The following is a 27907-nucleotide window of genomic DNA, read 5'->3' on the forward strand; positions in this document are numbered from 1 at the left end:
CAGCAATTTTCATAATCAAAATTCCAATTTATGTTCTCAGTAGTGATACCAAAATTTATCTGCACAAAAGCACTTGTATGGTTTATAGCAAGTTTGTTGAGAGCAAGTATCTGGATTAAAACTCCCAGGGTTGCAATGAAAGGTTGTTCATAGCTCATCTGAAGAACTAACAGATACTATTCAAAAACATCCACAATTTCTTGGGGAAAAACCCAAAGCAAACCAAATAAAACCCCCACAAAAAAAAAGCAGAAAACCTTGGAGCCTCAACATCTAGTAACAGTCATTGATACATGGCATGGCCTTGCTAAAATACTTTGGTATGTCCATGCAATATTCTATCTCAAATCAAGTATTTCAAAGCTGCAGGAATTCTAAGTGCATCTCCTCCTCCTGCCTTGCCTCCAACTCTGAGGGCAAAAGCTTCAAATACAGTGACTAAGAAATTACAGAAAAGGAGTAGCACTGAACTTTCAGATCAAAGGATACAGAGTGATTCACCTTCTTTTCCTGACTGCTTGTGAGACGTGGGCTAAACACCAACAGTCAGGTGCTCTGAAAAGCTCCACCTCAGTAAGAGAAATTGTAGAGAGGCTACAGGACTCTCCCTTAGACAGGCTCCCTCACTCAAGAGCTCTGTCTGTCAGCCCATGTCACCAGAGGGGTGACACACACCACCTTCCATTGCTGCCAGTGCTCACCGATGCCAGCGTTTGCAGGACAACCAGCAGATCACAACAGGTATTGCCCATTGCTGTCCTGCAACTGAAAACCTGAGTGCTGACACGACTGAGGGAAAAGCTAAAAAACCACAAGCCAGCCCTGCAGGCTACTGTCTGTCCCCAGGGTCACACCAAACACCACGTGCTGGAAAGAAGCAGAGGCAGGGAGGACTTGGCAGTGCCTGAAGTACAACGCCTGCAGAAGCAATTGTGCTGATGCCAGATCTGGTCCTTTCGGAGCTTTCCAGCCACTGCTGAGCGGACAGCACGTGTTGCAATGCTGGAGCTGGCAAGGGCAGTGCTGAGCACAGATAGTGGCCACTGGCCACCTTAAAGCACCAGCACCATGCCCTGAGCCAGTGTTTAGCAGCGTGAGCAGTAAAATAACACATCTATTGAGCTCTCAAAACTGCAGCAAATATTGTTCCCTGTTCCACATTTCACCCAGCCTTGTGGGTGCTGTAGCTATCACTGCTCTGTGCTGGCTGGGTGCCAGGACCCCAGCCAGGGACCAGGAGGAATAAGGAATGGCCACACGACCTGGCTCTAGGGAACCAGCACTCCTGTAGGGACACGGGTCCTGCCAGCACTGGCTGCTCTCCAGTTTTATAGACTCAAAGCTCTCCAGACTGATGGTGAAGAATTTTGAAACCCAACGAGTATAACAGATTCACATCCAAGTTTATAGAAATTGCTGAAAAATACATCAACATCCTTCACATACACATATGCAGAAAAACAACTAACAAAACCATCAGATCTCCCAAAATGCAGATTGACAACAACAGAAACTTGCTAATTACTATTTTAAGTATCCTTAAATTCTCATCTCTGGTGCTATTAAACTAAAAATTACATAATCATGGATTTGAACTGTAGGACAGCTTATACAAGTTAGGACCATTCCAAAAAGTCAATCAGTGTTTTAGAGTATATTTAGTGGATATTTTGAACATGGGCAGAGGAAAGAGCTCTGTCCATGACAGGCTCTTGTCATTTTGGGTTGGAAGGCTCCAAGTAGACCAAGAGTTCTGTTTGGCCAAATGGCACGAACATCTGAACTACAGGGAATTCCTCCCTGACTGCTGTTTTGAAAACAATACTTTCAGCAGAAACTATTATATCAACCCATTAGACAGTACTGAAAAGATCCTCTGCTTGCCCCACAAACACCCTGTGTCCAACACAGCTGCTGCTGGAGAGAGATGAGAGGCAGGGGCAAGAGACACATCATCACTGCAAACCTGGAGCACTTGCAGGAAGACCATTTGCTTTTGACTTTTGAGGGATTTAAGGCAGTCTGCACAAACAAGCATGAAAATCTCCCAAGGAGAGCTACATGACTAATGAAGATTTTCTTGCCCCTCATCAGTTGCTTCAGCCACTTCTGCTGCTACTGAATGAGCGTAACGGGGCCTTTCTACTGCATGGTGCTCTGCAGATATGACTAAATCTGCCTCTCACCTCCCCAAGTCCCCAGGTAGACTATCACACCTCCATTACAGAGAGAATTTCGCAGGATGAAAGAGCCAGTAAGAAGTGTTTCCTCTGGGCATCCCAACAGCATTATCACAAAATGCGGTAAAAGGCATCAGAGCAGCAGAGGCACCTGTTTGCAGAACACTCCCAGCACTGCAGCCATGTGCACCTGCCCAGGGCATGGCCACAGCAGGAGCAGGCCATGGCTCACTGACTGACTCTCTGGAGCACGACACTGGCTGCAAATGGACTGCATTTCTGTTTTTGCCCTCAGCACAACCACAGCAGCAGAAGCGTGGAGTAACTGCTGGGCGGATGGGGCAGGGAGAACTCTGCACCTGCCAGTGCACACATGCAAGGATAGGGTGGAAAGGATGAGTCCCATGGGCTTTAGGTACAGAATGATGCAGCTTTGGGGAAAACCCGAGCAAAGAGAGAGCAGGTCAGGAGTGAGAGGTGGCACTGGGACTTCATGCAAAATGGAGGAGGAGGGAATTCAGAACACTGAGCTCTGGTTTGAGGGGGTGTGCCGTTTGCCTCATGAGGAAAGGTACCCCACAAAGTCCCACAGGCTCTGAAATGCACTCAATTAGCTGTTCCTTTTACCTTTTTGTTCTACCCAGCATTTCTTCAAGAGCACTGTCATCTCTGGCTTTGGCATCCTACTCATCATCTATGAATTCATGTTGCCGTTTCCTCCCTGAAAGGAAAAATCCCATAGTCAGTCATTTGCTACACAGAGGAAAGGACAAATCTGACAGTATTTTGGCCACTGTTAAAGTTCAAAGACCACCTTGCTCTTTGAGCTGACAACACTGCAAGTTGTGCTCTTGGCTATGGTGTCGTTCAGCCATGATCCATCAGTGTGTGCTCACTCCAGAAACTTATCCCAAGTTTACCTGTAAGCAGCTGAAAAGCTGTCAGTGCCTCAGCCCTGTCCAGAGAGAAGGAGCAGGGCAATGACTCGCTCAGACTAAAAAAATTCCCAACAACAACAAGAGAGACTTGTGCCAGGCAAATATCTTTATTTTACTTTAAAACATCCTGAAAGTGTTAATCTATATGAAAGAGAAGCAATACAAGACTGAGAAAGCATTTTTAATGTTAGGGAAGCCTTCACATCACATGAACCAAATTAAAAATAAGACTAAACACAAGTGTACAAAGTGGAGACAAAAAAAAATCAATTTTCTCAAAGACATAACATAAGGGACTCCCACAGGGGCCAGCAAATTCTGGAAGGGAGAAAGAGATTATATTTTATGGGAAGAGATTCAATAAGCATTCTTTTCCCATAAAGCTAGTGATGGAGGATTGTCACTGCTCCATAGACACCCCATGCACATTTCAGGACAACAGTAACAGGAAATCAATAGCACCTTTTATACGTGCAAAGACATTATGTCTCTGGACTCCTACTACTAACAAATGGGGCCAAGAAAGACCTTTACTAGAATTTAGCAGTCAGCATTACTCTGGCTGAGAACAGAGGGCAAGATGCTGGTCTACACCCTTGGATTTTTAGATTATTTTTTTTTAAAAACTAACTCTGCTCAGAGCATCACCCTCGAGTGGTGCTGAGGAGCCCCCAATGACAGAACATCACAAGTGTAACGGTGCTGAGCCCCAGCACCGTCACCCCATCGCACACATCCCCTCCAGCTGATGCTGTAGTCATTACAGACAGGAGCTTTGTCAGGGGGTAACTTGACAGCTTTGACAAGCTCGGCTGAATTTATGGCACTTTCTAGTTTTTCCCTCCATTGAGCTGTGATGGAGCTAAAGTTAATATTACCAAAACCACTGCGCAAGGGGACAGGTTCCCAGCGCTGACTCCGTGATCTCAGTCACTGAGAGAATCTGCTGCACTGGGTCCCTCACAGTGTCCCCTGCCACCCTCAGGGACAGGGATGGCAGCTCCATCCAGCCCTCTTGCAAGAGGAGATTCCATGATGGTCTCTGATACCTCTGGCTCTACCACAGCACAGGTGAATCACCACTAGTAGGGCTACTCACAGTTTACTAGAGAGCACTGAAGCAGCAGCCACAGTGTCACAGGTCTGACAACACATGCCTAACTAAACCCAGGACCTGAGTCCTGGGGGCTGCTTCTCCTGCTGTGTCCCACACAGCACCACAAAACTTCCACCTGCAAGTACCAATGTGGGAAGAGGAATATTGCACCCCAAGCCAAACCCTGGCAAGTCAGTAAAGCACAAACAAGTACTTTTCTTTTTTTTCTTCCTTTTTCTTTTTCCCATTAGACTGCTTTTTGCCATAGATGTTACATTTCTTCTGTTATAATGCAAGGTTTTAAAGAGCTCTCTCTACATCCTTAGAAAGCACAGTTCATATTTAGCTCCCTAAACTCGTATTTCTCTCTTCCTATATTTCCCTGCCAAGATGTGACACCTGTGGAACGTTCCCAGAAAATTCCCCTGAATCATCTGTGATGCAAGGGAACAGCAGCCAGCGTTGGCAACAAGCAGCTGGGTCTTTTAGGAAAGCGTTAGATCAATCTGGTGAGGGGAAGGATCCCCAGTAACTCTGGCACTAACATCCCCAAGGACCACAGAGCTCCCAAATCAGTTAGAAAAAGAGAATAATTACGACAGGACCAAAATCCATGGGAAATAGCGTTGCCATGGCAACTGACATCCTCACAACTTGAATCTCCTTTGCATTCTTGCACAGACTCAATGACTCCTAAACCAGGAGAGAAAAAAAAATCTGTCTAGCAGGTGGGTTCATTGAGGAAAAGCAGTGCTAGAGGTGCTTCCCCGCAGAACAGACCTATTTCCACATGGTTTCTCAGAAAGGGAGCCTTTGTGCATCTCTCATTCCAAGCATTGCATCTCACTCACCAGGAGTGCAGAGGAACTGCTACAATACAATCAATACTTCCTTGTTAACTACCCTTGTATCAGAAAAAAAAAATCTTATTAAATATTAAAATGTTCCTCTTCAAAAACGTTCCTTTTCAAATAAAAGTTACATGAAGATAAAATCCAAAGCAGACTAGCTGAGTTTTGGAATGGGAATGTGGTTCCAGCTTCACACTGGGCTGCACTGGTGTTAATGAGTGGTCTTTCAAACATTCCTCTTTACAGTTTGCAGTACTCAAAAACCACTCCAGCATCCACACAGACAGATCGGATCCAGCCACTGGGCAACATCCATACATGAGCAGGAAAGGCCTTATTTTTCTTCCTGACAGCCTTATCAAGCATTAATACCCAGTCTGTCCACCAGCACGCTTTAAGCGAGGTTCACGTTAACGCACCGGCTGGGCAGCTCTGTTGCTAAAAGCTCTGAGTTTTACACACTTTGGGGGCATTTCCCTTCCATTTGGGTACTGGTCGGCCCTGGGGAGTTAACCCACCCTCAGGGAGGGCAGCACACCGAGAACCCCAGGTCCAAGCAGCGCTATTGATCCAAGGGAAACTGCTCCGGATCTACCGGTGACAAACGAGGGCACACGCTCTGCCCACGGTGTGACCCTGCCCGCCGGGCCGGTCTGGCATCGCCGTGCCCGCCTTCGGGTGCCGTGCAGGCGGATCTGCCCCGGGACCCTCCGCTGTACCGGGCTGCCCCGCTGCCCTCCGCCAGCCGCTCACGGAACAGCGACTCGATGGTGACAGCACGGCTCGGAAATCGCCCTCTTGTTACGGGGGAGAGGCCTCATCTGTACCTACAGGTTCTGCAAATGACCGGAGCGAGCGACTGCCCTTTAGGCAGTACCGAGGCCCTGCGGCACCGAGACGGGCACCGGCAGAGGAACCGGGGAGGGGCACCGGCGGTCGCGGTCGCTCTCCCTGCCGCTATGCCCCGGGAGCGGGGCGGACGGAGGCGCTGAGCACCCACGGCACCGCCACAGACGGTGGGGCATAGAGCGGCATGGAGCGGCATGGAGCGCCGGCAAATACGCGTCAGAGTGCCAGGGCGAAGAGTGAGGGGAACGTGGCCGGAGTGGAGCGCGGCGGAGCAGGTCGGCGCCGGTCCGCGCTCCCTCCCTCCCTAGATCACTCTCTCTCCCTCAGTCCCTCCCGCCCTCACACTCACCCCTCGCCGCCTCCGCCGCCGCCGCCGCCTCCCGGCTCGCGCGCCACGCACACGCACGCGCGCACGCCCGCGCGAGCGCGGGAAGGGGGGGGAGAGTCGGGGGCGGGGGCCGTGCCCGCGCGCGTGCGCGGGAGGTCGGACCGCCGGGCCGGCGGGGGGCGCCACAGCGCGCGGCGAGGGGTGAGAGGTCGGGACGATGGCGGCGGCCTTGGGCGAGGAGGCGCCGGACAACGAGGACTACTACGGGCTGCTCAACGTGCGCCGCGAGGTGCGGCCGCGGGGCCGCGCGGGGCCGGGGCCGCGCGGGGCGGGGCGGGGCAGGGCGGGGTGAGACCCTCGTGCCCGCCGCGGCGGGAGCGGCGCCCCTGCGGCGTGTCCTCCGCGCGGGCCGGGCTGCTGCCGCCGCTCCCGCTGCTGCTGCTGCTGGCGGCGGGGCGGGAGGGCTCGGGCCGGGCCGCGGGGATCCCGGTGGAGTGCGGCGGGTGAGCGCCGGCTGAGGCCGAGAAATGCGTGGCTTGTTCCGAATTGCGGCGGTTTGGGCGCTCCTGATGCAACTCCGCGCACGCGGGATGCAGCCGCGTCCCCTCGGGCACGGCTGTGGAGGATTCCCGAACGTTTCCCGTTTGGAAGCAGACAGGGTTTTTTTTTTGCAAAACATTTTTCCCGCCAAAAAAGGGAGGATCGAGAGTCCTTGATTTCACTTTTCAAAATAGATGGATATTAATTGGTGCAGGTTTGTTACACCAGAACAGTTTGGAACTTATTGGGAGGCAGCTGCTTTTTCGTAGTAATAATCAGGCAGATCTCAAAAGATCTGGATGTAGGAACGGTGCTGTAGTTTGTTTCAGCAAGTGCAGCTGCAGTATAGATCTATATATATATTTGTGTGTGTATAAATCTGTATAAACAGCCCGTGAAGTCCATCAGCCTGGGTGTGGCCATTTCAGTTGGACAAGGCTCGTACTGAATCACCACTACTGCGTGCAATAGGAGATGCAGACTTGGAAGCGATTCAGTCTGGTATATTGGAAGAATTCCCTTTGGGACTCCGTCAGTCCCTGAGCTGAGTCTCCTGTGTCTCATATGTGAGAATCTGCTGTGCTCCTGAAGGAACAGCGTGTGATGGTCACGCTGCTCGCAGAGCTCCACGATGCTGAGCTCCTTTTAAAAAAATTTCGAGCACTCGTCTGGTTCAAAGCCGGCAGGGTCATGCTTGAACATTCCTTGGGAGCTTTCGTAATTCAGCTCCAAAACGTCAGCAGCGTGCAGAGGTTAAAACAGAGGTGGGAACCGCGCAAGGATTGTGACTGCTGGGGGAGGTTTAATGGTTAACTTAGCCAGGCTTCCAGAGCAGGATTTTCAGGTTTTGTACAGCAGAGAGCTGCACACTGAATTACAGGGGTCTGCAAGGGAGTCATTCCAACAGAGTGGAGCTCGTGCTTTGTTAATTGTCCCTTGCTAATTATCTTCAGTAGTACTGTCCTGTAGTGGATGTTGTGAATAGGATGTCTGAGTGCTGAGCACAGGTGTGACAGCTGAGCTTGGAACTGCAGAGACTCCACAGAGGCAGCATCTTCTGAGCAGGAATTGCTCAGTGTGTGTATGAATGGTTCATCTTTTAGAAATGTTAGTCTGCTAAAAACGTGGTGCAGTGTTTGAGATCTTAAATGAGGCACTCTTAATGTTGACCAGAGTTTTGGTAATAAAAATGTAACTTTGTGCAGTTATTTGTGACTACATTTCCTGGCAGTCTAAAAACTGTGTCAGGGTTTCTTTAGTGGTTTTGAAGAGGCTATTGCTTGTGGAGTATTGAACCAATGACCCAAACTACTCAGTGATGATGAAATGCCCAATCTAACATTTTATTGAACATGGCATTTATGAAAAATGAACTTGCTCATTTTTATTATATAATCGATAGCACATTAAACCATTTATCATTAATTTGATTTAAAAATGCCATTTTGGGCCTATATGTTCCCTTGCCTTCCCAGTCAAGTTTAAATTTGAGATCCGAGAATGCACAAGGTAATCAAAAGAAAAAAGCTAATTGTAGCTGTCCTTACTGTCTTGGGACCAGCAAATTTGGCAGCTCCCCTTTTGCTGTATCATTTCAAAATATTAGTAAGCAACTATACAAACGTGCAGAAAAAACATTCTGAGCTGTCCTCAAATCCAAACAGATTCCTGGCATTGTGACACAAAGGAGTGTGTTTCTGTGATGGAAACCCTTCTTGCCACAAGTGATAAAAAAGATGTTACTTTAGGAAACTACCTTTTAGGAACTTTATTTCCCCAGTGAAAGCTATGAACCTGTGAAGAGTGTTAACAGTAAATGGAATTTTTGTCTGTAAATCTGCTCCTCTCTGAGTGCCCCCCTCACTGACTGCGCTGGGTCCTGACTGTGGCAGCCCCTGGGGACAGACTGGACCATCAGGTTTTGATTATTTTACTCTGGGCATTCCTCCAGGAATGGCTTCCTGTGCCCAGGAACTGGTTCTTGCCTGGACGGTTTGGGAGCTGGATGGTTGGGCTCTTTCAAGCTCTGCCTGGGGGAAGTTCTGCTTGATTTTAGCACCTGCACTTCTAAAAAGTAGATGTTAAGCAATCTCTAAGGAATGGGCAGGAGCTGCAATGCAAGGGATGTAACAGGGTGAGGTGAGAAAGGGGAGATTACTGTGAAGTCCAAAAGACTCTCAGAAGTCCAAAAATAACATTGCTGGGAGATGGTAATGGAAGGAGCAGGGGTTTTTCTCTATCGATTCTGAGAGAGCCATCCATATCCTTGGAATGATGCCAGGTGCCATCTGAGGTCCCAGAGTGGTTGTGGTAAAGGACAAGGTGGGTTCGTTCTTGATGCATTGGTGGCACACTGTTCTCATGGTGATCTGCCTGTGGCTTTGTGGCCAGATGATGCACCTTCCTCCTCTGCTGCACAGCACAGACCCTGCTGGGGAGCAGAGTGGGGTACTGGGGAGCAGAGTGAGGTACTGGGCAGGTGCTGGGATGAGTGTAGAACCACTGATTTACAATTCTTACCTCTACAGCTGTGGGAGGTCAATGATTTTTGGGTAGTTACAGTGTCCCTTTGAGGGTTAAGATTGAAATATGAATAGAATGTGTTGTACATCTCTGGATTTGTGTATTTTTATCTGAGGCAATTTTGCTTTTTCTTGCTCTTCTGATTTGGAGGGGATAGTAATTGCTTGATACAACAGAAGTCTGGAGATGGATTGCTTGGGTGGTGGGGTTTTTACATAATATTTTATACCTGAGTATACACTAATGAGCTGTTGAGGTCCCTTGTTGCACTACAGATAGTGTGGACAATCCTGGTGTGATAATTGAATATTTTCTTAATTTATGTAATGAAGCAATAATCCGTGATTGATTTGGGGCCAAAGTATTGCACTGTAACAGCTGACAGACTTCCCTTTCAGGGCCAGTCTTGAGAGTGGCCTTTGGAAAAGGCCTTGGCTGTCCTTGAGATGATTTTTGGTGGTTTCCACAGGCCTCCCAGGAGGAGCTGAAGGCCGCGTACCGCCGGCTATGCATGCTGTACCACCCCGACAAGCACCGCGACCCCGAGCTCAAAACCCAGGCTGAGCGGCTCTTCAACCTTGTCCACCAAGCCTATGAAGGTCAGGGGGAGGTTGAGCTTTGCAGGGGGTTTCTGGGAGAGCTGTACCTTCATGCTTTTTGAAGCTATTTATCATTACCAAGTGATAATTAAATTTGCTGATACTTACCAATGCTGTTTACTGCTTCTCTACCATAATTCAGAGGAGAAATGCCGTATGAATGCTGCAGGGAATGAGATGTCTTACTTCCTGCATGTTATAAATGATCTTCTCATCACTTCTCTTACTTGTGCAGACTTCTTCCATAGGAGAATAAGACTGAAAAGCTTCAAACAGAGAGACAATTTCATATTGCACTGATTAACTGCTACATCTCTGAGTTCTGTTCCCTGTCACTTGGCTGTGATCTCCATTTCCAGCAAGTTCTTCTATATGCTCAGACTGAGAGGAGGACAACTGATTCATAGCAGTTAGAGTTTATTCTTGTGTCAAAGCCCTTTTCAAATACTCTGAATTTAACTGAAATTTACTTAAATCCCAGTGTGCAAGCACTTGGAGGGCAGGTGGATTAGAAGCTGGTAGGAGTCATCCTGTTACAAACCTGGTGCACCCAGTCCTGGAACCTAAAGAGAAACTAAACCAAAATGCTCAATAATTATTCTGCCATTCAACCTCAAATATGAGTGAATATTTTTTACACCCCTGGTTTTGACTGATAAGCATTTGTTCCTTCCAGTTGGACTTGAGCATGTGTGGAGTCTTTCCTGTTGTCCCTGTTAGGACATGTGGAAGCTTTTGCTGGGAGAGCAGGGAAAGTCTGACCTTGATGACGTGCAGAACAAAAACTCATAATGCTTCAGTAATTTCACTTTAGTGTGGTGAATTACATTAGAGGCAGCAGCTTCCCTTTGAATTTTCTGGCTGCTCTTAGCTCTGCCTTGCAATGAACATGGAAATTGGTGCTCCTTTACTACCAAATGTGAGTGTAGTATGCTACAAGCAAGAATTTTGACATCTTGGAAATGAGCCACTTCACCTCCTGCCTATTTTCTCTTTCTCCTCTTCCATCTCCTAGTATCACACAACAAAAGATTCATTTTATCAGAATTCATAAAAAGCAGTGTGTGCCTGTGACATTTAGCAAGTCAAATAATATTCCACTAGTTCAGACCAAAACTCAATTACCAGTATAATCCTCTTTTTGCCTTACTCTACTCCCCCAGCTCCCTGGGGACACATCAGTTTTCCCACAGCCTCAAGAAATACGTGTTAATGATAAAGCTGGTCTTGGAACCCTGGAGGAGGAAATAGTGATGATTTTTTTTATTTATTTTTTTCTTACAGAAAGGTGTGCTATAGGAATTTATGCATTTAAATATGCCTTACCCTTTAGAGACTCTTCCTAATTCCGTGCCCAGTCTTTTTCTAAAGTAACTGTTCTGCAGTCTCCTGTTGTATTTTGTGTTGTCCATTGTGCTGGCTGACATTTTTGGATGTTAAGATTCTACACAAACCTTTACTATTACCCCTTATTGATGTTTGGCAAGGTGTGAACTGCCTCATGGAAATTGCTTTGTTGGTGCTTGGCATGTACCATGTGTGGGGACTAGGTGGGAAAGGATCAGTGGACATGGATGGTGAGGAAGATCAAAGGAAGCACCACAGAGCTTTGAAAGCCAGACAGAGCTGGGTGCCAATCCCAGGAAGGGCCCAGGGACAGCTGTGGCCAAATTGTTCATAAGTTTGTTAGGGGACTTGTGTCACCTTCAAAGAAAGCAATGTTAGAAACCTCCCTCCCTGCACATTCACTTAGGCTGCATGTCTCTTGTGTTCTTTCCACTTTCTTGTTTTAGAAAAAGAAGAAAAAAATTGGATTTTTGGGGGGGAAAAGTCAGTATGTCTTCTCAATAAAGCACGTGGAAGCATCCAAGGGGTTCATGTGCAACTGTAGAACAAGATGTTTCCAGGATCTGTGCTTGAATTCCAAATATCGTGAGTGTTTTGGTCTGAAATCTGAGGAGAAGACCCAAAACTGAGTTCTCTCCTCTCTTTTGGTTTCAATTTACAGTGCTTAGTGATCCACAGACCAGAGCCATCTATGACATATATGGGAGGAGAGGACTGGAGATGGAAGGCTGGGAGGTGAGAGAAATTGAGCACGTTATGGCCAGTGGCCTTGACTAAGCCCACCTTTATCTGCCATTGTTCTATCAGCTGCACTGACACCTGGCTGGTGATAAATGCCTGTTGGTTTGAAGCCATCCTTGGTTAGTCATTTCTGTCTCTCTCTGTCCCTGCTGGAACACCATGATGGATTTTCAAAGAGCCCTTTGGTTTTACACTTGACAAGAGAACAATAAACCTGACATTCAGAGTTCCCTGGAAGGATATTACCATGACAGGCAACATCTTTATCTGAGACAAATGTGTCATTATTGTCCAACTAGTCCCATCTTTTTCATCTGAAACTTGTTTTTTTCAGCATTGACTGGCTTCTGAGTTTGAAATTACTTTTTCTTCCTGGACTTTTTAGGGTGGGGTGGGTTGGGGTTTTTTGTGTTTTTGGTTTGGTTTACTTTTGGTTGGGTTTTATGGGCTTTGGAATGGAACTTGTCCATTCATGTCTGTCCAGCTCTCAAAAACCTTCCTGGCCTCTGCCAGCCCTAGTTGATTGCATTATGCTGCTTGAAGCAGAATCCTCTGGTATTGGGTCAGGTCAGCACCAAGGTCAAACTTGGAGTCAGTTGCTAGAAATGTGGAGCAGGTCCAGCATTTAACAGATGTTTTTGAGCTGCTTTTGGCAGACTTCATCTTATTTTGAAAAGCCAAATCCAATACTCTTTCTATCCATTCCAAAACTGGGCCTGTGTAAAACCCTCATTCCCTGAGCCATGTCAGGTAAGCATCTGTGAACCAGCATAGCCTAAAAATCACACAACTCTCATGGAATCAATTTACCTCGGGTCTGAGACTTTCAGTTCTTTTCATTTTTGTGTCCACACCTGGTAGAGCAGTTAATGGATCACTGAGGGTAACAACTGCACTACAGTGTCTTGTAGTTGTGGTTGGAAAACTCTTTGCTCTGGTTTTGTCAAGGGAACAGAAATAACCAAACCATTCTGCCTTCTCTCAAGGCATGGGTTTTTCTCTCATACCTGCCCTTTGATCTGGCCCAGGTGCTTTGTTCCAAACTCCAACTATTGAAATTGGTGCAGGGTGTTAGTGCATCCTGCATCCAAGGGCCTCTGACCCCCCAGCACTGCAATACCCTGAGCAGCCTCTGTCTGGTAATTGTTTGGTTTTCATTTCTTTTTGAGCAGGTTGTGGAACGAAAGAGAACTGCAGCTGAAATCAGGGAAGAATTTGAGCGTTTGCAGAGAGAGAGGGAAGAGAGGAGACTGCAACAGCGAACTAATCCAAAGGTAAGCAAAGACTTAATCCTGGTCTCAAGTGTGGGTCTGTTATTATCACCAGTGTGCAGGGTGTGCTGAACCTAGGTGAGGGCCTCTAGGAAAGAGCCCCTCAGGTGTACACACATGCTGCATGACTTTCTGTCTTTTGCATATGCAGTTTCTCTGCATAATATAGGGCAAACAGCTCATTCTATGAACAATCCCCTACTGAATGTTCTTCTTTTCTTAGAGAAACATGTTGGGAAAAATACCTTTTTCAGCAATTTTCAGAAAACTGAAATATTTATGATTTCTTTCCAAGTTTTCTAAATAAAATGTAACTCACTGCAGTTACCTGACAGGTTTTCCCTTTGGCACTGCTGCAGTGTCACAACAATGCAGGGAGCTATTCAAATGCAGCTTGAAACCAGCAACAAATCTGAGGCAGCCCTAAGCCAGCTGGGCAGCAGCACAGTGAGGAGAGTCAACCTGAACAGGGTTGGGGTCTGCCAGTGTCGCAGTTAGTGCCTGTTTTGGAAAGTGTGATTGTGCCCTCAGGATGAGAATCATCCCAGATGCTGTTCCCATCTCAGTCTGAGCAGCAGACTCTGACCTGGAGTGATTCACCTTGCAGTGACCTTGGCTGGTCAGAGGTGCTCAGGAATACTATTGGGATGGCAGGGAGAGATGGACATGGCCATTGGCCAGAGTATCCATAGCTCAGTGTCTTTGCTGGCTCTTGGCTTGATGGGTGTGTGAGACAGCCTGGGGTTTGTCAGTATGATCCCTGACTGAAGTTTCAAAGCTTGTTGAATCACAAAAATTTTGGTTCTTATGCAGTGACTAACATTATCCAAGAGCTGCATCTATTATTAACTAATGAGTGTGTAATTCATATGAGAGTGTAAAATCACAATGTCTTCTGAGTGGACAGATATGGGATTGAAGGGGTGCTTAGGACTGGATCCTAAGGAAAACATCCATCTAAGCAGAGCTGTAATATTTTGAGACATTCACCTTGGCACAACCTTTGGATCTGCACTGCTCTTAGCAAAGCACTTGGTCTGTACAGATCCCCAGGCTGAGGGTAGTGCATAGACACTAAGAACTGGTTTGTCCTGGAAGGGTAAACAAGCATAAAGTGTTGTGTGAGTATCTGTTGACAGCTTTATTCCAGGCAAGAAGGGATTTCTGGGTGCCACAAGCCAGGCAGGGCAAACTGTCCCTGCTGGAGGTGCAGGTGAGTGGGGTCAGAGATGTTTTCAGAGAGGGACATGGTTATCTCTCACTGTGCTGCTCCTGCTTCAGGACTGTGACATTTTCCCTGGGCGCCTCGCCGTGGCTGCAAGCTGCACTGTGAGCCTCAGCCTGTGTCCTGGGATAAAATTAGCCATCTGGGTGTTTACAGCAATTGCCGGCTGGCAGCCGATGGAAATGCCTCTCCAGGCAGTGTTCCCGTGGAATTGGGGAGCGCAGCTGTGATCATTTCATACACGAGCGCAAGTTATTTTAAAATTTCCAACATTTTGTCGGTTCTATAAAACAGTTCCACAAAAATAAAGCATTTTAACCAGAAATGTTGAGCAATAACCAGATGTAGGCAATTTGGAGGGTTGAAATTAAGTCTCCTATTTGCTTTTAGAGCTTTGTTTTTGCTTTCAAAGATGTGCAGAAGGGTTGAAAAGTTCATTACTAGGTTTAAGAAGAACCGTTTCCTGTTAGGAGAAATTAAATCCAGTTTTTTTCCTGCTGTGGAAGGTCAATATGCAGGCCCCCTCAAGGCAAAGCCTGGCACAACTTCCAGGTATCACCTTCCTGAAGGTAAATCCCTAAGAAAAAAGGGCTGGCACATCTACAAATTCCATCAGTGAAGTCTGTTTTGTATTCACAGGCTGGCAAATAAAGGTGACTGTAAAAGCTAATCCCAGCTCTGATGGTTCCGTAGTGCCACTCCTGCTTCCTGCCTTGCTGAGCTGCTGCTCTGTGCAGTGCAGTGCTGGCACCTCTGACTTCTGAGCAGGGGTTACAGCTCTCTCCTGCTGCTCTTCCTTATCAGGGAGGGTTCCTCATTTCCCGTGGTCAGAGCAGGTGGCTGATGGGAGCTGGGAGCAGCAGCAGTCCCCCCTCCATTATCCGGAGGCATAGGGGTGCTCTCGTTCTCTGGGAATATTTTTAACTTTACCATCTGCTGCTGTTCCTGTGCTTGTGCCTGAACGAGTTTCCTTGCCAGGATCCACAGACCTCCAAGGGTGACTTCACCTGCTTGGCAGGAGGTGGAGGGTCTGCCCAGGGCCCACCTCTGACCTCAGGGGAAGGCAGAAGAGTAGGAGTTCAGCTGGGGAGCAGGGAGGGAATGGGGAGACACTCCTTTTCTCTGAACACATCTTGTGGATTTTCATGGAGAGGTTCAGGTGTTTTCCTTCTCTCCTTAGGAGGGATATTTGCTGTACAACTCATACTTGTGAAAAAAGAAATCCTAATGTTTTGAGTGTGTTTTAGAGAAAGAAGGTACACTGAATTTCAGGAATGTGGATCTTGCTCCATCTTTCCAAAGGGTGCAGCACCAGTAGACCAAGCACAGCAAGATAGTCTCCAAATAGGTGTTTGCTAGCACAGAACTGCAGCCTTACAGGGTGGTTAGAGGTTTTCCATTGCTTCCCTCTTTTTTTGGCCATGTTTCAAGGAACAGCATGGCACAGGAGAGGGCTGAAACTGGAGAAGCTCTAGGGTCTGGAGTTGCTTGAAGGTGACTTTGCAGATGGTTCCTGAAAGTGCAGAAAGGGCAGGAGCTGGTTGTTGGTGCCACAACCACACAGAACAGTGAGTGTGATTGCTCTGAAATGCACCGCCTGCCAAGGGTGGTTAGTAACCAGCTGGAGTACAGCCCCTGTTCCAGGGTTCTTCTGGAAATAACACCTTTCAGTTTTAAAATATTTATCCAATTTTTGCTTCATAAGTAATCAGAAAATAAACACTGAGAAGAAGTTGGGAATCTCTACAGCAAATAGATAGGCTGGGAGCCCAGGCAGAGAAAAGGTTCAAGTCCTGTCAGATTCTGTAATTCTTCCTTTATTTACAGTCCAGCATTTGATCAGAGTGGAGCGATCAAGGGAAAATGCTCCCTCAGACTGAAATAAGGATTTATTCCAGCCATGCTTGGCCTTAGTGTGGTGGGGTTTGTAGCTACCCAGCTATTGAGTCTCCATATCCAAACTGCTCAGAGTTCAGTCGGTGCTTGTACACAGAGGGGGGTTTTATTGCACTCTGTATGTTTTATAGGAGCTGGGATGCTGTCAGATGGGTCCATCGGGAAGGTTTCCAAAGCCTCTTGAAGTTATATGACCCAGACAAGTACCTAATTGTGCTCTTTTCAAAGAAACACACTCCTGCAGTTAGTCTGAGGGAGCACAGCAGCAGGTAGCCAGACTATTGAGCTGTGGCCTAGTTTTTTGTAGGAATAAGTTTTTCTATGGTCTGAGAAAGGAAATATTTACCATTTGCTAAAAGTGTATCTTTGTTAAGCCTTCCTTCTGATCACGAAATAAAAACTAGAAAAAGAAATCAAAATATTTTATTAACAAGGTCAATTGCAAGTGAATGATACAGTTCAGTAGTAGGTCAGTTTAGGTAACTCATAAGAAGAAGCCTGTAGAGGTTTTCTGACCAAGTTCCATTGAAGAAAATAAATTTCTAGAATATATTATTTCAACTTTTAAATACTGACAGAGCGCAGTCAGTTGTGGGGAAAGAAGAAATCTGCTGTATAAAGGTGTTCTGCCTGCTTCTGTAGTGTGTCACAATAGAAAAATGACCTCCTAGAATTGCAAGTTGAGTTTGTGTTGAGAAACTGCCTTTTCTCCAGTCTGTTTGATGATTTATATTGCTGTTTTGAAATATTGTAATCATTCCCTTCTGTCTTGTGCTTTAGGAAATGCATTTTAAAGTGGTAAAAGTAATTGCAGAACAATGGAAAACTGCACAAAAATGTAATCATACACAGGGATGGTTCAGCCACTTGTTCTGTGTGTGCCAGATGTTTGCTCATGCTAAATGCCTGTTCCACTTGTCATCCCTCAGGGAACAATTAGTGTGGGAATAGATGCCACTGACCTGTTTGATCGCTATGATGAAGAATATGAAGATGTGCCTGGGAGCAGCTTTCCCCAGATTGAGATAAACAAAATGCACATATCCCAGTCCATCGAGGTGAGGAGGGTGGATGCTGCCATGAGAGCAGGGTGTGAGTGAATGAAGCACCTCAGAACACAGAGCATGCTGCTCAGGGGCTCTCAGTGGGATTTGGGGGGGAACACAGTGACCAGCACAGGTGGAAATAGGTATTTTGGGGCCAGCAGAATGGTGGGTTGGCTCTGTAGCCTTTGGGCAACTGCTCTGTGGGCTGCAGTGGTCCTGCCCTCCTGCCAGTGGAGGTGATCAGTGCCCAATTCTCACTGAACAGGATGTGCTCAGTGGTTGAAAGCAAGTGGCACCAAGGCTTGAGGATGTGCATAAGGAAAAGGATGGGAAGCTGTGGGTGATACAATTCCTCCAAAGCCATCTTCCCCTGGCCCCTGGAACTTGCTATAATAGATAAGGTTTCCTAGATACCAAGGCTGAGTCAAATTCCTTAAGAATTTGGTCACACTCTAACACTTTGGACGATAATTGGTTAGAAATTAGTTTGTGTAATTGGTCAGTTCACCTTTAGAACTCCTCATTTAGATTGGATGCTGTTTTTTGTATAAACTTTTTATTGGCTGTAGTTTGGATCCCCCTTAAACCTATAAATATGACTGTCTCCCCTTTGGGGATCCCTTCACATGAAATAAAGATTTTTGTGGAATGTGTCAAGCAAGGCCTCCGGTCTTTCTCTGCTGGCTGATGTGAGCTCCTGAGAGATGGCTGATCAATATTAGCACTCTCAGGTCCTGGTAAAACAACAGCCAGGGGCAGAAAGAAAGCTTACAGGGAAGCATTTCCTCTTTCAGAGAGTCATAGAAATTAAATCTGCTAGAGAGATGAGAATGGTTTACAGCTCAAGGTCAGGACTTCAGGGTGGTACATTACAGGTGTCACAAGTGTCTGGTACTGTAAGACTTATCTGACTTTTTGCCATGCTTGATGTTTACACTCTGCCATTTACACTCTGTGGTGGTGATTATGTCCTTGCAGAACATACACTAAATGTGTGAACTGGGATCAGTTACTGGAAACAATATATTCCTTTTTCAGGCACCCTTGACTTCCACAGATACAGCAATACTGTCTGGTAACCTTTCCACCCAGAATGGGAATGGAGGGGGATCAATTAATCTTGCACTGAGACGAGTGACATCTGCCAAGGGATGGGGAGAGGTAAGAGTACACCTGTTATGCAGTTTTGTATTCAATCTATTACCTGGTGTTCTATTTTTTGGGGAGGAACTTCAGCTGTGGTTCATCTCTCATTTTCTATGTTCTGTAAAATGTAGAAAAAGGAATTCTTAAAGGAATTTTAGACAAAGGGAAGACCAAACTTTATTTTTTTCTTATTTTTCTCCCTTCTCCATTTGGCCACGCAATTTGGACTTCACTGTGCAGACAGAATTGTTACCTGATGTCTCTAGTCTTTGTGATTGCTCTGTCTGAAGGCACAGTGCTGTGAGCAGGCCTTTTAGGGCAGTGTGATAGTTGGCCTTTGCTTCCAAAACTGTTTTGCTTGCACAGGAAGAGGTTATGGGGGAAACAGTTTGATCCCCCCAGCAGATATGGTCTGAGCAGCTGGAAGGTCCTGTGTTGCAGCACCTGCAAGCTGAGCTGTGTTTGAGGTGCTTGAGTCACTGGTATAGCTGACAGCTGCCTGTGCCTTCCTTCCTGCACACGAGCTCCTGCTAGCCTGCCTCCTCAGCCTGGGAGACTGTGAGTCTTCCACTCGTTTGAGATGGACAGACTGGATGGAGGCTTTTGATTTGCGTAGGATTTTGTGAGGGAGAAGTTTTCTCCACGTTCCCTGGAGTGACCAAAGCAGGTCCCAATAGCAGTCACAGTTTTACAAAACTTTGTTTTACCCATGAGCTCCAAATCAGCGAGACACCTTTTATTCTGAATGCAAAGCTGCAGAAAATGGAGGGTGCTGAAAGAGGTGGTAAATGTTAGTCAGATGTGTAAAACAGCTGTGATGAAAATGATGCTTGTGACATACTTTGTCACTGTTGTAAAGGATGTTTTCTTCTAACACTCTGGCACTCTGCATTCCAACAGTTGGAGTTTGGAGCTGGAGACCTTCACGGGCCTCTCTTTGGGATGAAGATATTTCGTAATCTTACACCAAGATGGTAAATATTAGAAAAATGGCCTAGTGGTTAATATTCCACAATAAGGAACCAAATGACTTGAATTGTCTTCCACATTAATTTTGGATTTGTTTTCTGTCCTACAAAATAAGGTAGATTTAAGGTCATACTTGTATTGCCAAAATGCTTGCATTCTTTCTGGGTGTTGGTGCCCTCCCTTTTTATATTTCCAGTTTAAGGGAGATCTGTGTTCCACATCCTTAGATTTGTACTTGATCTTGTCATGATTCATCATACTTGAGGCAGGATCTCAAATCAGAGCAACAGAAGTTTGCTCTAGGAACAGAACAAAAAAGGGGGAACTCTTCTGAGGCTTCCATGTGTGAGAGGGAGTTTCTGACAGCAAAACAGGAGATGATGTGTCATATTTTGTGGAAATAATGCCAAATTATTTCATGTCTGTTCACAAATGAATAGAGGTCTCAGGTTGCAAAGGAGAATACAAGGTAAGGCCTCTGATTGGAGCCACATGTCAGAGCATCATAGGAGCTCGTGTAGGTTCCCTCTGTTTATTTTTGAATTTAGTGAATCTGCCATTCCTCAGAGCTTGTCAGGATTCTTGTTCCCAGAAAGTGCTTTAGCACTGGTTTTTAGAGCTGATGCTCAAGGATTATTTAATAGCAGGGCTGCTCTCTGCCAGCAGCCCAGTGTGCTGTTCTGCAGAGACCAGGATGTTATCTGCACAGGGCAAGAAGGGGAAGGCTGGATGCCTGGGCAGCATCATGCACAGACAATAAACCAGGGCACAGCCTGCTCTCCTGGGTGCTGCTTGTGCTCAAGGCAGTCTGAGTTAGTTTTTACTTTTCCCTGAAAACCCCGAGCATCATGCTTTATGCAGGATGATCTCTGGGCACTCAGCAAAATTCCTGGGCAAGAAGGACACTGAGGCCACCTGGGAACCTGTGTTTTTTCACTGATGAGTTTTTTCCTCATTTCTCTAGTTTCATCACCACAAACTGTGCCCTGCAGTTCTCATCCCGTGGGGTCCGCCCCGGCCTCACCACGGTCCTGGCCCGCAACCTGGACAAGAACACCATGGGCTACCTGCAGTGGAGGTGGGGCATCCAGTCAGCCATGAACACCAGTATTGTCCGGGACACCAAAACCAGCCACTTCACTGTGGCAATGCAGGTGAGAGCCACAGGTGGGACATGATCCTGCCCCGTGGGAGAGAGCAGCCTCACCTTCCTGTCCCAGCAGTGTTTTCCATGGGATTAGAGGTTAAGGAAGCAGCTGGAATATCTCATGTTAGACCTGATATAGGTAACCAGCTGTCTGGCAGAGCACAGCTCTTGGCATTGTCATAGTTGACATGAGTCAGCTTAGAGTAAGGTCAGGACAGCACAGACAGCAGAGGTTGTAAATGGCAGGCACTGCTTTGTGTTCTGTGCTTCAAGGTTGAGAAAGGAAATTGGGGAAAGCACTGGTCAAAGGTATGTTTTGATACACTTGTGCCTTTGTGTTTCAGCTGGGAATCCCCCATTCTTTCATGATGGTCAGTTACCAGCATAAGTTTCAGGATGAGGATCAAACACGAGTGAAAGGTTCTCTCAAGTAAGTGCTCAAAAGGGAATTCACATTGCTCACAGCCTGAGGACTCTCCTCTCCTGCTGCTGTAGGCCTCCAGGCTCCACACAAACCAAATGCTTCTGTGGCCTTTGGGAGCCTCTTTAAATCTGATAAAGGCTGAAGTGAATGTCTTGGAGGCTTGGGCCTTTGTGCCTCTGCAGTTAAGTGGAACTTGTAATACCTTGTGTGTGATATCTCTATATCATCCCAAATAAGAAAGCCAGAAGTTCTTGTTTACTACTTAGCAAGCTGGAAAGTCTAATCTCACCTTGGAGATACACCATGAATCTTCCAGAGGCCAACATCTGCTGCAAACAGATGCATTTTCATGCTTTACTTGTTTGGGAATTACAGGATTCAGTAAAGAGAAATTGAAGTGTCTTCTCTGTCTTAACAGTTCTTGGTTCTGTCATCCTAGGGCGGGTTTCTTTGGGACCATAGTGGAGTATGGAGCAGAGAGGAAGATTTCCCGACACAGTGTTTTAGGAGCCACTGTCAGCGTTGGTGTTCCTCAAGGAGTGTCCTTGAAAATCAAGTCAGTTCAAGATCTCAACTCTTTATTGCAGAGGCTGACCATAACCTCCATGTTTCTATTTCCAGTATTCAGGTGGGAAGGTCCCAGTCCCAGGTCAATACAGGTGTATTGATACATCACTGGGAGAGGGTGCAGCTGCCCTCAACTCTAATGCAAGCTGTGAGCCCATTGTAAGCAGTGGTACCTTCCACTGGTGTGACTCACAGCCTGAGCCACCTGTCTGTGTGTGTGTGTGTCTGTGTGTGTGTGTGTGTGCATCAGAATATTCTGATAAATACAGCTTAAAGTGAGGTTTGGAGTAGTCTGGTAAGTGAATGGAAGATTTCTGAAAATATTAGTAGAGTTGGATTCCATGTGTATTATGCTATATACAAGTGACTGCTTGAATTAGGGAATTACCATTACCTAATGCAGGTGATTGTAGCATTAACAAGGTGCAGTTCACTGTGGGACAGAGCTCATTAGTGTCACTTGAATTGGGGCCAGCTATGGTGGGGTGTGAAACTGCTGAAAGGCCTGAAGAATTCAGGCCCAAAGAAACTCATATTTTCTAAAATAAATATTGTTACTGACATCAGAAAAATATTCTGCCTGCCCTGAAGGCCCGTGCCAGTGTTACGAGCACAGGCTTTCTCTAGAAGCATTTTCTCTTCTTGCATGAGGATGTTCGTCCCTTTTTCTGTTGAAATTAATGACCAAGCAAATTCTCCTAAGATTAAAAAAAGAACTTTAGAATGGTCAGGTACTGTCACGAGCTGCTACTTCAAAGTCTGACTCTGACTGGAGTCAGCTGCCTTTCCTGCCGTTGGCTTTTTCAGTTTATCAGGCTTTCACCTTTTTGAGCTCCTCATTCATCTCCCCTTGGTTCATCAGCACGCGCTGCTAAGTGTGCTTCATCAGGCACATCCAGCTCTGCTTTTCCTCTTACCATCCCTCTGCTCTTCTTTGTTGCAGGCTGAATAGGGCCAGCCAGACCTACTTCTTCCCTGTCCATCTAACAGATCAGCTGCTTCCCAGCGCCGTGTTCTATGCCACTGTGGGACCTCTCGTTATCTACTTTGCCATGCACAGGCTGGTCATCAAACCCTACCTCAGGGCACAGAAGGAGAGGTGAGCTTGCACATTCCTGGGGAAATCTCACTCAGGCTCATTTTGTGAGGTTGTGGGTCAGTTGTAATTGGGTGGGTAAAGCAGACCCTGCCAGTTTCTGCCTGAATCCCAGCAATGTATTCCTGATGAGATGTTGTTCCTTCTGCCAGAGAGCTGGAGAAGCAGCGGGAGAACACAGCCAGCGACATGCTACAGAAGAAGCAGGAGGCTGAAGCTGCAGTGAGTCTTTCTTGTAGCTTGGTCCCCTCAGTGAAAGGAAACTCTTTTCACTCTAGACCATTCTCCTTTCGCCACAGTGTCTGACCATACATGATTTCTGCTCTGCCACTTGTGTTGTGACAGGTCCGGTTAATGCAGGAGTCAGTCCGAAGGATAATTGAAGCAGAGGAAGCCAGAATGGGTAAAGATTATTTAATTTATTTGTTCTATAAATTTGGAGAGAAGGAGGAGTGCAAAGGTGTTGTTTCTTCATTCCCACTCCTGATGAAGTGCAGTGTAGCTGCTGCTGCACATGTAGTGGAGGAGCCCCATTATGACTCAGCTCCAGGTAGCTGAGCTTAGGAGGGATCACAGAATATTATCTTGGGACATGGTGTGAAGTGGATCAACAGACTGAAGACAGCAGTCTGGATTCGCCTCTCTCCCAGATCAATAGGTGCAAAAGCTGTAGTCTGAAGTTCAGTTTTCACTGATTTCTCCCTTACGTGGTTTGCTCCTGGGTCATAGTGGGAATCTGATCTCTGATGGTTACTAGCAATTTTCCACAGAATATTCCAAAATGAACTGAAATCCACTTGGAATGTCACATCAGTGTGGCACCAAGGTCCTGTCACTCCATTCTAGTGCTGAAGGTTGCTAACAAACGCCCAAGTAAAAATGTTGTTCTTTTTTGGGAAGCATGGGTCCAGGCCAGGAGAATTAAATCTCACTGAAAGCAAGAGAAAATGCTGGTGTGGGATGGTCTTTTTGTCAGTAGAAGCCTTCCATCACAGCTGTGATTTCCTGGGAAATGCAGGTCTGATTGTAGTGAACGCCTGGTATGGGAAGTTTGTTAATGACAACAGCAGGAAGAATGAGAAGGTGAAGGTTATAGACGTGACTGTGCCTCTGCAGTGCTTGGTGAAGGATTCTAAACTCATCCTTACAGAGGCCTCCAAGGTATGTAGCTGTTCTGTCAAAGCCCAGGTTCAAGGACTCAAATGTGTGGCCCAGAATTTCATTTGAACCATGTGGTGTCCTGCCAGGGGATTTCTGCAGTGGCTCTGGATCAATTTACAGATACCATTTGCATACCAAGTATTACAAACTTCCAGGAACTTCTGTTTCTCGGGGCTTTTCCAGTGCCACTGTTTGCATTGTGGGACAGTGGGTGTTACAGACCTTGGGGCTGTACACCAGGAATGTCCCAACCCGCTGGTTTACTTTTATGCAAGAGAACTTGTGGAGGTGATTCCCCAGTGTTATCTCACCTTGCTGGCAGCAAAACTCCCCTTTTTTTTTAAATGACACATTGTCCAGGCACTAATGGCTTTTGACCAGCTGGAGAACTTTGAAAGTCCATTCCCTGATGTTCAGTCTGTCTTTCTGTGGTTCAAGGCTGGGCTTCCAGGCTTCTACGACCCCTGTGTGGGTGAGGAGAAGAGTTTGAAAGTGCTTTATCAGTTCCGAGGAGTTCTGCACCAAGTGATGTCAGCTGACAATGAGGCCCTTAGGATACCAAAGCAATGTAAGTAGCACAGACTGCCCAGCATCTTCTGGGGAACCAGTGATGGACTGCTTCAGCTCTGTGGTGAAGCACACAGTACTGGGGTTCTGGGCTTTAGAACTGGGGTTACTGGAATGGACTGACCATGACTTGCCTCTGCAGTAAGGCCCAAAAGAACTCAGCAGCAGCTCTGCAGCTGTTTGTACCAGCTAGTCTGGTACTGGGGTGGAAGCAGAGGCCTCCCACAGATACCAGTGTCCTTCTGGGTGGCCATTTGGGCTCTGAATGTAATGTATGGAGGCCCAAGTCAGATTTTTTCCTTGTCCCCATTTATCTTACCTGCCAAAATACTTTCCCTGCTGGAATAACTGTGAAACTAGAATCTGCTTGTGACAACTTTTACTGGCACCCCAGTGGGTCTGGTGGGTTGGATCAAGGGCATAGACCTTTGTTTGCCCTAGACCAGCTCCCTGCCCAGTATGAGCAGCACGTCCAACTGACAGAGCTCCCAGAAGTGCATTGGAGGCGTATTTGAGTTGTGTCTAATTAGCAGCCAGAAATGTTCCTGCCTGTCCTGGTACAATGGTGGGCTCCAGCATGTGTCCATTCCTTGTTCTCCCCCACAGCTCACAGGATTGATGCCGATGGCTAATCCAGGGAACTCGCATCTCTCACGGTACCTGGGTCAATGGAAAGTGCGAAACCTCCCCCGGACGCTGCGAGTTTGAACAGAGACACTTTTATTTTTACTGTCTGTATAGCAGGTGGTGTCCTGCCAGTTCTGTTAGGGACAAAAGGACAGACCCTGCTGCTCCAGGCGGCTCCCAGGCAATATCTGAGTTGTGGCTTGGTACCCAATAAAGCAGCGTGACTCTGAGTGCACAGTGCTTTCTGCCCAGGGGCTGAGCAGGCATCCTGCTCCCAGCTGCCCATGGCCCCTCCGTGCACTCACACCTCTCTCCTGGAGCTCAGCAGGGATGAAGACCTGCTCTCACCTCACCATGTGCTTCCTGGGGTAGGTAACACACCTTCTTCTCGTGAGGGGAATTTCAATTCTCTGGCCACTTCCTGCAAGTCCCCTGTGCAAATACTTTTGGAGAGAGGTCAGTGATTGTTTCAATCTCAAATCTGTGTTTGAAATGCACTTGTTAAGAAAAGTATGTGCTTAAGTATGAATGAATTTGCCTTTTAAAGTAATATGGACCTCTTCAGTACCAATCTGTCCAGCTGCTCATTTCCAACACTGCTCTTCCAGACAAGAACACGGTGTATCCTAGGTTTATTAATTCTTCTGCCACCCACAACCATGTATTGTCAAGGATTTCCAGAAAAGAGGAGAGCAAGTGAGGGAGAAGGACACCAATTAATTTCATTTGATTCTTATGCTGCAACTATCTCTTCACATCTAATTTATTTCTAGCAAAAATAAATGTAGTTTATAAAGTAAACCATACCAAAGTGAGGAGAGAGGCCAAAGGGACAAAGAGCTGCAAATGTAAACACTCATCTCCCCTTTCTGAAAAGCAGCCATTACAGCATAGATCCATTGGCTTTATCTTGCCTAGAAGCCCTGCCAGGGATTTCCAGCAGAAGGGCAGTCCTGGGCTGCTGACACAGCAGCTGGAAAAACAACCTGTAGAATCTGCTCCACACTGGGCCCATCAGCACATCTGAGGCTTTTGCAGAGAGACAAGGAGTCGTGGTGGCTGTTCTTGGTCGTGGTCCAGACCAGCCTTCATTGCTCATGGGTGAGAGCAGAGGGGAAAACACCTGTGTCTTGGCAGTACAGAGTTGCTTTTGACTCCTGCCATAACTGCTTTCCTGACATGAACCTGGCCCCTGTTCTGGGCAGCTGTGGTTCTCTGTGCTCAGGTCACTGCACCAGGAGAATGAGATTTCCAAAAGAAATGCTTTCCCCTGTGAAAAACAAGTTCACATTATGAAGAGGTGTTCATCTGTTTTTATTAAAACCAAAACTTCTCAGTTGTGATCAGTTCCTGGTGCAGGACTTTATTTCACTTACAGCCAGCATTCTGTCGATCTGAAATTAAATGTAAAATGTGCAATAAATTATATTCAGCTGAAAAGCAGCTCCCATTCCCTTTGCATCTGTAGGAAGTTCCTGAGATTAAACCTCTTGAAGGCAAGGGTTGCAGGTTTTGTAAACCTAACAGCACTCTCCATCCCATCCAGCTTATTGACCTCTGCTGGGTGGGACTGCAGAAATCTCAATCTCCAGTTCCTTTTTGATGTCCCTGTGTGAGGTGTATGGCCAGACTGGCACAAGAGCATCCCTGAGGGCCAGACACTTGGGTCAGTCTCCCCAACCCTCTCCTCCTTTCTTCCTTGTTTTCTGTGAGTGCTAAGTTTTGTCAGAACTCTAAGAACAGCCCCACTGCAGAACCACAGCCTTCACCACCATATTCTTGCTGTGAGCAGCTGCCATTTTACAGCCACAACTCCCCTGGGACTTCTTTTTATGACTCCCTATAATTCAAAATTACCAACAGAATTAAAAGAAAAGCTCTAAGCAAGCAGAGCTGAGCTTCCAGCCTAGCTTCCAGTGCAACCTAGTGCCATTTCCATAAGGTTGAGCCACCTTTTCAGTTTGCCATGGTGTTCAGGCTGCTGCTTTGATGGCAGCTGGCTGAGCAGCAGTGCCTGCAGGGCTGTGGCACAGAGATGAGCTGCAGGGTGGCACCAAGGCTCTGGCAGCTCTTGGGTGGAGCCCTCGGTGCTGCCTGGGGAGGGGGGGAAGCTCTCTTTCAGCACAGCTCCCAGAGGGTTCACTGGGGCTTGGTTTGGATCAGACCAAGCCTCCAGTCCTTGCAAGGGAGTGCAGTGCTGCTGCAGGGCTGGTTCTAAGGCTGCAGGGACCTAGTGCCAGGACTGTGCACTCTGCCACCATCAGCATCCTGACCTGACCCCTGTCCCTGAGCTCAGTCATTGCACCCTTCAACAAGCTCCTGGCACAAGCCCAGCACTGTCCCTGCTGTCTTCAGCTGCTCTAGGCAGTGCCTGCCTCCCAGCCCTCCCACCCTGCCCAGCCACAGGGCTCCATCACTATGTCCCACACTCTAAGAAGAGGCTAGCAAGGAGCAGCTGCTCCACAGAAAGGTGGGGATACCTTGCCAGCTCTTCCTATCCCCACTTGAGTGTATTGTTTTGAGAACAGCACTTCAAGTGTCAAGTCTTCCTGCTGCCTGGCACAACAGCTCACAAACCAATAAATCATAACAGCAGACTCCCGAGTTTGGAATATAACAAACTCATTGTTCATTTGTCTCACATTTAAGAAAAAAACATGGTTCATTAAAAGTTTTAATGAAAAAATAAAGTTCTGAATTAAACTATAATTATACATGGCTGAAAGTGATGAACTAAAAGAATGGAGATGTTACTTTTTTATTTCTCTCTGCT

General features: G+C 46.8%; 2 protein-coding genes across 7 annotated transcripts in view; one reads left to right on the forward strand and one right to left on the reverse strand.

The window, feature by feature from the left end:
• CAMTA1 (calmodulin binding transcription activator 1) overlaps nt 1-6278 on the reverse strand; it is a 235568-nt gene extending 229290 nt beyond the window's left edge. For 4 of the 6 annotated variants that reach the window (XM_033079399.2, XM_033079396.2, XM_042779950.1 and 1 more), the window contains exons 1-2: nt 6264-6278; nt 2808-2901 (exon numbers count right to left, since the gene is read on the reverse strand). In XM_033079399.2, coding sequence (XP_032935290.1) covers nt 2808-2874 — 67 coding nt within the window. In that variant the 5' untranslated portion in view covers nt 2875-2901; nt 6264-6278. Of the gene's footprint in view, nt 1-2807; nt 2902-6263 lie in introns of those variants that run through there. The other 2 variants (XM_033079398.2, XM_033079397.2) reach the window with 1 other exon arrangement.
• A 146-nt stretch (nt 6279-6424) lies between these two features.
• DNAJC11 (DnaJ heat shock protein family (Hsp40) member C11) lies at nt 6425-27843 on the forward strand. Its single transcript, XM_033079404.2, has 16 exons — nt 6425-6531; nt 9775-9904; nt 11913-11986; nt 13165-13266; nt 17314-17442; nt 18469-18591; nt 19477-19550; nt 20510-20699; nt 21037-21122; nt 21556-21672; nt 22627-22782; nt 22932-23001; nt 23125-23182; nt 23798-23940; nt 24379-24508; nt 25114-27843. Exons 1-16 carry the CDS (start codon nt 6460-6462, stop codon nt 25137-25139), a joined length of 1680 nt encoding a protein of 559 aa, XP_032935295.1. The 5' UTR covers nt 6425-6459; the 3' UTR covers nt 25140-27843.
• Nucleotides 27844-27907: the final 64 nt, after the last annotated feature.

This window comes from Catharus ustulatus, chromosome 24 (assembly GCF_009819885.2).
Source record: "Catharus ustulatus isolate bCatUst1 chromosome 24, bCatUst1.pri.v2, whole genome shotgun sequence".
NCBI classification, from domain to species: Eukaryota; Metazoa; Chordata; class Aves; order Passeriformes; family Turdidae; genus Catharus; species Catharus ustulatus.